General features: G+C 30.4%; 1 protein-coding gene across 1 annotated transcript; it reads left to right on the forward strand.

The window, feature by feature from the left end:
• Positions 1-826: 826 nt before the first annotated feature.
• Positions 827-9,471, forward strand: LOC134696487 (uncharacterized). Its single transcript, XM_063558321.1, has 6 exons — positions 827-928; positions 3,035-3,117; positions 4,108-4,213; positions 6,227-6,279; positions 8,135-8,179; positions 8,437-9,471. The coding sequence occupies exons 1-6, from the start codon at positions 843-845 to the stop codon at positions 8,706-8,708; spliced, it is 645 nt and encodes a 214-aa protein (XP_063414391.1). The 5' UTR covers positions 827-842; the 3' UTR covers positions 8,709-9,471.
• The last annotated feature ends 923 nt before the right edge of the window (positions 9,472-10,394 follow it).

Genomic DNA, 10,394 nt, shown 5'->3' on the forward strand with positions numbered 1-10,394 from the left:
GTATCATGTTCCATAAAGTTCATATGATCTTTTGAAAAATTTTAGGGTACAAGAATAAGAAAATACCGTTTTATTTAATTGGCATTTTTTTTCTTGACCTTTGACTTTGAATTAACAGAAAATGCACCGTACGATTTTTTTACGACCGGGCAAAACAGAAAGTACAGATTATCAGCTTTCGAATGATATATAATACAGCCGTGTGGTAGTTGGGTGCATTAAAGTCGTTAACTAAGCGTCTTTTTGAAATAAGTCACTCGCCTAATTGCTAGTATGTAAAGACACTTCCTTACATTGTATATTGAACAAGGTTTAAAATATATACACCGTAAAATCATGAAAAGAATGAATTTAATGCTGTTTATTTAAACTTCATTTAAAGTCAGTTTTATTGGGAAAAATGGTTATGAGTTTAATATAAAAAAAATCATTTAGATAATTAAAAACGGAATAGATTTAAAATGTAAAAAAAATACTTTTAATTTTGTCTAAACAAAACAATGCCCCTTTCGTTCCATCATTTTGGTTTTTTTTAGAATTCATTCAATACACATGTGCAGTTAGTTTTATGAAACATATCAATCATTTCAGAAAATCATCTATCAACAGGAGAACTTATGCGACCTTAAGATTTATATTCGGACAAAATCACTCAGGAATTTAGATAATATTTGACCTTCTATTTTTAACATAACATGGACAATGAAAATATCAACATGGATAAATAATATATAATTACTATATATTAGCAGCCTTGGTATTTATAAATATGACTTCCTGGATAAACGTTTTCAATAAATATACGTCATGTCTGTAAATATTTCCTTATTGGTTTAGGTACAATGGCTTCGCATCGGTTTTTGTTTGTCGCATTGCAATTTATGCTCATCAATAGCATTCATTCACAGACTTGCAGCAAACGAGAAAGGTATGTCTTCAAATTTTTTCAAACTTCATTTGATTTGTTAAAAAGATATTTACATATTGAATAAGGGCAAAATTAAAACTATGATCATTCCAATATGCAACAAAAAAATTCTGGAATTTCTTCGTGCGTTCATTCCAGAAACAAATACATTCGAAAAAAAAAATTATCGACACTAAAGATAGTAATTGTCTTATTCTATATTACGAGAGAGTACCACGAGAAAATTGTGTAATGGCAATTATTTAACAAAACCAGTTGTTCGTGAAGTCATTTTATATAATGGTACTCGTAAAAGCAGGAGACGTTCTGCGAGATGAATATATACTTTCTCCGCAGGTGATTAATATGCTTATTTATTAAAAATCCGTTTCATATATATATATATATTCATATACTCAATGTAGGTATAACAAATATCTTGAATACATATGGATTTTTAAATATTTGGTTTAATCAGAGTATCTATAGTTTTAATCCAAAATGGTTATATTTGAGCATTAAACAAAGATTTTTTTACCAATTTCGGCAGACTTAGAAATCAGAAATGGAAAATTCTCTAAAAGCATTATGTTACAAACTGTTTAAAGAAAAACTTTGAATTTGAAGAATATTTAGATTTATTACCATACATAGATAAAATAACGTTATATAGTTTAGAACTGGAAATCATCGGTTACCTATAGAAACCGGTAGATGGTGTAGAATTATTAGACAGGAAAGGTACTATTTACTTTGTAACTCTCAAGAGATAGGCGAGGGTTTTCAACTGTACAGCTCTAACAGAAATTAAAAGAGCTTATCTTAAATCTTACTATGTAAGCCGAGTAAATGATTTGAAATTCGGCACTTTATTTATTTCAAAAAATATTTGTGTATTGAAAAAATTGTGTATTTATCAGAATTATCAATATAGAAGTTTGTTCTCCAGGTTGATCACCAATCTCTCATTCTTATTGCTATTTCTGTGCAAACTTGTCATGCGCAAATTATGTATGTTATTATATGTAAAAATATCTTTCTTTGTACCATTTGGTTTTAATAAAAAGTAAAGAATCTAAAGAATGTGTGCACACATATTTGTGACCGCTCAGTGGTTTGATTGGTCGTCCTTCAAATCATTTTTCAGATAATTTTTTAGCCTTTTTAATTCAATTTAAGTTTTTTTTTTTTTTTTTTTACCTTATATCGGTACATTTGTTAAACATGTAGCTGCAATTCTTTCCACCGTGTTATTTCAGTGTTGATTAAGTGCAGTTAGTTGACTCTGACATAATCACATGTAAAGAACACAGCGTCTTGAGCCTGTCCATGATAAAACCCTGCTAAAAAGTTCGGAAGCAACATATTTGCCAACCTTTCTGAAATCTTGTTTATAAGTTAACCTAATCTTATATATTGTAAATAAATATAAACTTTTAGTCTGTTTGTATATAATTGCGGTAGGGGGCGCCACCTTAGATTGTATAGATTTTCAGATGAAAACCAATAGAAAATACACTAATTTAGAAAATAAAATAGAACATTTTGAGACAGTATAAATATAATAGTAATGAAGATATTATCAACAAAAGAGGCATCACATATAAAATATAATATAAGGTCCTCTTCATAGCCATATCTGCCATAAACAAAAATTGAAGAAAGACAAGGGCAGATAACTCGAAAAATTTAGCAGATTTCCTATTTTCCAAGAAATGCCCTAGTTCACAGAGTTTTACATACTAAGAAAATGTATTTTTGTTTAGTGTGTTTTTATCTCATTAACTCCTCATACAAAAGCAACATTATACAGTTGATTTTAAGAAGTGAGATACTGGCCTTCAAAAACCAATATGTAACTTGATAAAGATATCGGTAGGAGTTTTATTATTTCAGTAATGAGAAAGTGACCTATACATGTATTTGATTCATTAAGGTACGAATATTTATAAAACTTACTAATAGGGTAATGTGATTTAAACATAATATTCATATTATGCTGGTAGCTTTTTTTGCTGAAATGTTACAACGTCAGATGAATGTTTAAGAGGCCAAGTTGCACAGAGCCAACTCCTTAGAAAACCTTAATAAACCCGTCATCTTTTAATGTATTTTCAATACTTGCAGATTTGTGTATGGAGAAACAACAACTTATTCTATAAAATACTATTGCTGCACTAATGCCATTGAAAAGAATGGAAGATGTGAAAGTATGTATCATATAACAATACATTGGACTACGCTGTTAGCATATTGAAGTAAAAACATCAAATAAAAAGCAAATAATTGAATATCGGAAACAGAAATAACAACTATTTCTTCGAGATCATACCGGTGTACGATATAGGACTACAAAGCATCCCACTTGTAACAAAATATTCGCAAAATATTTCTGCAATTTGTTAAGAATTTACATAAAAAAATATTTGCGCAAAGATTGACTGGGTATACAATACGTCTATGACGAACACCCCATATTGCACTCCAGCCTACGCTAGTAGGGTCAATCAAGGAGGGACTTGGGAATCCATTTAATCTCTTTAGAGATTAGTGTTTTAAATTTGTTATTTTTCTTGTATATTTTGTTTTTGTTTTCGTTATTTATCAACATATTATAGGTAATGTAATCGGTGATGGTTGTTGTGGTGATGGTGGTGTTCGTGATAAGTAAAATCTGCTGTAATATCGTTATTGTGCTGGCCTCACGTAAATCATCAGTATGCGTTTTTTGTTACTATTCCTCTTTTGAAAATTAATGTGAACAAGGTTTTTTTTCTTTTTCAAAATTTGTAATTTATCATGGACTAAACTAGAAATAATCTAAATAAAAATAACTAGTCGTCAGCAATGAAACGCAAAATTCTTTATGTTATATACTATTTTTTCCCCCGAATGGTGCCGTAAACTATTTATATAATATCGTATTGTGTCTATTCAGTCATTTGTCGAGAACTTTTTTTTATGATTCTTTTGAAATGTCACAATTAAGCTAAGGATAAAAAAAGATATTCACTCTTATGATTACAATGTCCGTCAATGTACACAAAAACAATCAAGCCTCTGCACCAAATAATTAATTAAAACATACATTTGTAAGTTGTTTCCGTTTTTCAACGACACGAAAAAAGCTCTACGGTTCAATCCCAATACATGTACCAAAATGTAAACTGATAGATTAACTTGTATGTTCTTGATTATAGCATGTCCAAAGGGTTTCAGTAATAAGAACAACCATTGCCGTCAGTGTGCAGAGGGTATTTTTGGAGAAAGATGTGCATTTAAGTGTTTGTGTGAGACAAACGAAAGGTAGGTTTAATATGTCTTATGAGTAAATTTTGCTTATCTACAATTTATGTACCTATAAAAAAAATAACCATTGTATGGTTTCTGTATGATTTTCATGACTATGAGATGAACACATGATGAACGCACTGTTTTTTTGCTTTATGTGTTTGTTGCTGGTCACATTTCGGCATTGTGCCATGGATGCATATACCTTATCCTCCCTTTTCTTTAATTATACTCACTTGATGAAATTAAGACATAAGCATTTTTCATTTGCTCCTTTTCCAATAAGTATGCGGCATTAAGGAGAAAGGCCCTCTTACATTGTCCATGCACAAGGGAGGCAGGTGAGGAAGGCAACCTATATATAGGGACGCTGGGGTTGGATGTAAGGGTACAGTATATTTTTCATTAAAAAATGAAAAAAAACCTGCAGTTTGCATATATTTTCAATATTAATTTTGTTTGACAAAACATTGAAATATTTTCCTAAATGTTTGAAAAGACTTCGACATTTTCATTAATTTGATTTAAAATGACATGTGGCATCGATACCATAAACAAGTTCCTTTCGAAGATTGTCATGATACCATTTGACTTCATTTTCTAAAACGGAATAATAAAGTACTTAGATCACACATAACTGTTTTGTACAGATTTAAAAACAACCAAAAGAGATACATTAAAAACGAAATGTCAGAATTGCCGCCAATGGAAGAATATATACAATTGATTTCCTTTATGGAGTAAGATAGAAAAAACTTGTTGGCATGAATAGTGTGTCGAGGTAGTGATACATTGTACATGTCTTCGCCATTACTGTTATTTTATGAACTAGCGAATTAAAAATCCGACTCAACGTATAGGTCAAGTACAGAACAGAGTTTTAGCTCATATCACATTATCATCTACTTGTCCTGAACATATGTTTGATTAACCACAAGACGTTAAACATCCATTCATCCATCCGTCCATCAATCAATGAGCAATCAATCAATCAAATTGCTGTTGTCTGCAAATTATCGGTTTTCTAAACATGTTAGAGAAAAAAGGCGTGCCGAAAATTTATAGTTACTGTCCGGTAAACTACCAGAAATGGAAACACAGAATACTTCCTTCTTTGCACAATTTCACATACTAACGTGAACTGGCATATATCAGATGAATGTAAATGGGTTTTGTTAAACCTTAATCTTGGTTTTATAATTACATATGGATATACCACTTTTATAATAACCTGACGATTTTTCCTTTCCGATTGTTATGTCTCCTTGCCTTTGCTTTGATGATAAAATTATGTTGGCTTCTTCATATGGGATTGGTTTTTTTTCATTTGGTTGTGTCTTAATTACTAAACAACAATGCCAGTAGAAATATAAATATCATAATTTGATTAATTTTTGTTCAAAATTAAAGTTATCACAACTATTAAGTTTTTTCATTTGCTTGTGTCTTAATTACCAAACAACAATGGCAGTAGAAATATAAATATCATAATTTGATTAATTTTTGTTTAAAAGTTATCACAACTATAACGTTTTATTAAGAAAGTATGATTCATATTTCAAAATGTAATAACAAATGGTTTTTTTTTCATCAAGCTTTAAACGTTGATTTTCATATCTGTTTATCTTTTTGGCTCGTATTGTTGTTTAATAACGTTATCACAATTTTGATTAGATTAGCTAATTTGTAGCTGGGGAATACTTCAATGTTTCTTTTGGTTATTATTTGTTGTTGCATAATTTGTTTTAAGCATAGCAAAAGCCGTGCTTTTTTATCTTGCCGTTCTCTTTATGACATTGTTAAGAGCACGACTAATAGGCAGGAACAATGCTTTGAACATGATTGAAATATTTAGATTTGATTGAAGATGTATTATGTTCGTATGCGAATGACTCCAGAACATTTGATTAGCTCATGAGCTGTTTATTATTAATGATTTTTGACTTGTACAATTTTGAATGATTTGTATGGCCTACGCTTAGCTTGCAACATTACAAAAGTTTTAATTTTACATCTTTTCTTGTATAGCTGTGACCATGTACTTGGCTGTATTAATTCCACCACAAGTACTGAACTGTCTTGTAAGTACTTCTTGTTAGACAGCGTATTTAACAAAAATAAAAAGAACTACTTAAGATAAACAAACAAAATATTTTGACAAAGATATGAAATAAACCTGATCCCTGGTGATTTTTAAGAATTGCATTTCTGCGCTTCACTTTAAAAATGTGTGCACGTTAAACGTTTAAAGACTCATTCATTAACAAAGTGAAAAGTTAAATCACAAAAATACAGACCTCCGAGGAAAATACAAAATGGAAAGTCCCTAATCAAATGGCAAAATCAAAAATTCAAACGAATAGAAACGACTGTCATATTCCTGACTGGGTACAGGCAAACACACAATGCGTAAAATTACATTTTTATGCTACAACCATACAATCACAAATGAAATCATGCCTTTCTGCTGATTTTTCTTCTTCTATATAAAAAAGAAGATATGGTATGATTGCCAATGAGACAACTATCCACAAAAGACCAAAATGACACAGAAATTAACAACTACAGGTCACCGTACGGCCTTCAACAATGAGCAAAGCCCATATTGCATAGCCAGCTATATCGCTTTAATGCTGTCATGGAAATATAGCACATGCATGCGGTCATATGTCGATTGTATACGTAAAATCGAGTTTGAACCTATATATCATCATAGCTTCTAATTTTCACCAACTGAAGAGACACCCCCCCCAAAAAAAAAACAACAACAAAAAAAAACAAAAAACAATTTAAGACCAAAGACAGACCGAATCGACAAAAACGTCCATTAGGTAAACAAAAGCACACACAGAAAACTGTCGTTCCCGTTTCAAAATATTTGTTAAACCGATTCATTAATCTGTAATGCTATGTAGTCCCTATTCCGTTAGTGCACTTGTCTTATTCTACACATACGAATATTCGTTCAGTCCACTGACACATTGAGACAGATATGATCTATATTTAAATTGTACTAAATGTCTAAAAACTCTAGTGTTGGTTCCGGTATATCATAATAACGAGACAAATATAAACATATACTTCCGCAATATCCTCTTCAAAGTACTTTGTAAACAAGTGTCTGTCGAGGACTTGGAGGGGATGAAAAGTTCGTTACCTTGTTCTCTACTTGGTAGGGGTTGAATGTTACATGATAGTGTTATTATCGTTTCCGTTTTTGTTATTTTCTATGTTGTTTTTTTATTAACTTCGTGTGTTTTGTTTGTTGTTTTTCTTACATTTTTTTTAATTCTTCTGCATTTCTTACAAAAAATTTGAGAAGCTATAGCTGATGGTTGGAGCACAATTTCTCTAAATATATCGGGAAAATCAATATGATTCTAGAATATATATTATAAAAAAATCAATCGTTTAAATAGCTTGTTTGTTTACTTTTTTCTTTTCTTAAAAATCATTGAACTTGCATTAATTTGTATGGTTTAAACAGACATGCCAAAAGTACTAGGATTTTAATTTAGTACACAAGACGCGCGTTTCGTCTACATACAACTCACCAGTGATGCTCATATCAAAATTGTTATAAAGCCAAACAAGTACAAAGTTGAAGAGCATTGAGGATCCAAAATTCCAAAACGTTTTGCCAAATACGGCTAAAGTAATTTATTCCTGGGACAAGAAAATCCTTAGTTTTTTTCGAAAAATTCAAAGTTTTGTAAATAAGAAATTTATAAAAATAACCACATAATTGATATACATGTCTACACCGAAGTGCTTACTACTGGGCAGGTGATACCCTCATGGACGAAACGTCCACCAGCAGTGCCATCGACCCAGTAGTGTAAATAGTTATCAAAAGTACCAGGATTATAATTTAGTACGCCAAAAGCACGTATATATTGGAAGATATGCTTACTTTTATAAGTTCATGTTTTACAGCACAGTTAACCATTACACCAATGAAAGAGAGAGATCCCTCAAACAGTAAGTTCGATATTTGTCATTCGAATTACACATTTCATGAAAAGGTCAACTATTTTTTAATTTGAATTTGATAAAAAAAAATAAGTTCAAGATACTAATTATGTTGTTACTTGCAAGGTATAATTGTACACAACGTATACCATAAAGCAAAATATAAGTGCAATATATACACTAAATGCAAGCAAATTTTTTGTAGTCTGACTGGACATAGTTTAATGGTATTATACTAACACAATTCTTTATACTTTCTCCTAAAGGTACGCCGCAAAGTAATTACGTAGTGATATACATGTCCTCTATTGCCACGGTTGGTGCAACTGTTATCATTGCATTAGCACTGTGGAGACAGAAGGATTGGATAAAGAAAAGACTAAACAGTCGGAATCTGAGGTTTCCAAGGTTACAAGGAAAGTCTAATGCTGATGAGGAATTGAAACAAAAGGCCTTTGTAAGGAAAAGTGAAAACGTATATGAAGACATCAATGAAAGATACATGCTCAAGGATTTTGAAAAAATGGATTTTATCTAGCACGAAATCCTCTTTGTAAACCAAATTTAATATGACAAAGAAGGACTTAACTCTATTTATATATTTTTCACATTACACTTGAACTGCTGTTATTCAAAGAAAATATTTAAAAGAGACAGGTTATTTTTCAATCTAAATTGATGCAAGCCAAAGCAAGATCAAGAAGGTTTTTTTTATTAAAGGTCCTTTTTGTAGACTTTTAAGGGGTTGATCATTTGATTTTCAGACAAAATTACCATGTTAACCTGTTTAAGTTTTTCATATGTGTCACTCTGCTATAGAAAAAACCCAACATTTACCTGAAGTCTGAAGCATTGTTTTGTATGATGAAATGTAATAGAAAAAGAAAAGAATAAAGTTTAAAAAATATTGTTTAAAATTAAAGTCATTGAAAATATTTGAAATTCATCTTTAGATATATATATATAAGTATTGTATAGATCCTTCAAAGTAGGTATCTACATACTGTAATTTGCTTAATGCGAAACTATTTTTATTGAAAGTTAACCCTGTTTGTCAATTTGAAATGTGGTGAACTTGTAAAGATTGTTAAACTTTTAATTTCCTTTTAGTTTGTGTCCTCAAATTTTAAGTACTATGACTCCGTGGTAAATGACTTTTTCACAAAATAGAGAAAAAGGTGTTCCATTATAAAAATATTATTTTAGCGATTGAATATGTTGACAAAACAAAAACAGTCAGGGGACAATATGACACTTATTATGTTTTCCTCGTTCTGATTTGTTGTCGGAGTTTATTAACAGCAGCAAATTTATAATTTTTTTTAAAGTTATTGTTTTTATAATATACATAATATATGTATTGTCAAATAATTAAAAAAAACATTAAAACAAAATAAATTCTTTTGTTGAATTCTTGAATTGAAATAAAAACAATAGTTTTAAGAAGAATTGATAGAGACCATACATGTACATGTACTTATTTATTTTTCCTAATTTGTGGCAAATGCTAAAATGAATCTTGAAAGTCAAAGGCAAAGAAAATACTTAATCGATTCCCAACAAAATGTAAAACGTTTAGAATATTCATTTCCGGATATTTTTATACAGAGTAAACTCTAGTGGGACTGGTGCTTTAGCCTTTTTGGTAATTTCATAATTATATGAATTTGTAGTGAATGTTATTTGAATATAATCTAGGTGAAGAACATATTTTATTTTCCCAATATAAGAACCTTATTTAACTTGAGACATTTAATTTCCATTAATATTCCAAATGTCTTTTTTTTCTTTTCTTCTGTTCATATAATTCTTTGATGTGTCTACAGTTGACGACAAAACAGCAAATCAACCCACTGCTGGTGGACGTTTTGTCCCCAAAGGTATCACCAGTCCAGTTGTCGGTGTTTACATGAAGATCAATTACATGGTAATTTTTATAAATTGCTGTTTGCTAAAGTATGAATTATTCAAATTACTTAGGATTTTCTTATCTCAGGCATAGATTACCTAAGCCGTATTTGGCACAATGTTTTGAAATTTTGGGTCCACAATGCTCTTTAACTTTATACTTGTTTGGCTTTCTTACTATTTTGATCTGAGCTTGACTGATGAGTCTTATGTAGACGAAATGCGCGTCTGGCGTATTAAATTATAAGCCTGGTATCTTTGATAACTATTATCATTGTCAACATTTTTGTCTATGCTGAAATATTCAAACATCAAC

Source organism: Mytilus trossulus, chromosome 14, assembly GCF_036588685.1.
Source record: "Mytilus trossulus isolate FHL-02 chromosome 14, PNRI_Mtr1.1.1.hap1, whole genome shotgun sequence".
Taxonomy (NCBI): Eukaryota; Metazoa; Mollusca; class Bivalvia; order Mytilida; family Mytilidae; genus Mytilus; species Mytilus trossulus.

Excerpts from the sequence above, each read along its gene's own strand:
- LOC134696487 (XM_063558321.1), top strand. The coding sequence starts at position 843 with ATGGCTTCGCATCGGTTTTTGTTTGTCGCATTGCAATTTATGCTCATC. Across the intron at positions 929-3,034 it reads ACTTGCAGCAAACGAGAAAG|ATTTGTGTATGGAGAAACAA; the intron begins GTATGTCTTCAA and ends CAATACTTGCAG. Across the intron at positions 6,280-8,134 it reads CACAAGTACTGAACTGTCTT|CACAGTTAACCATTACACCA; the intron begins GTAAGTACTTCT and ends CATGTTTTACAG.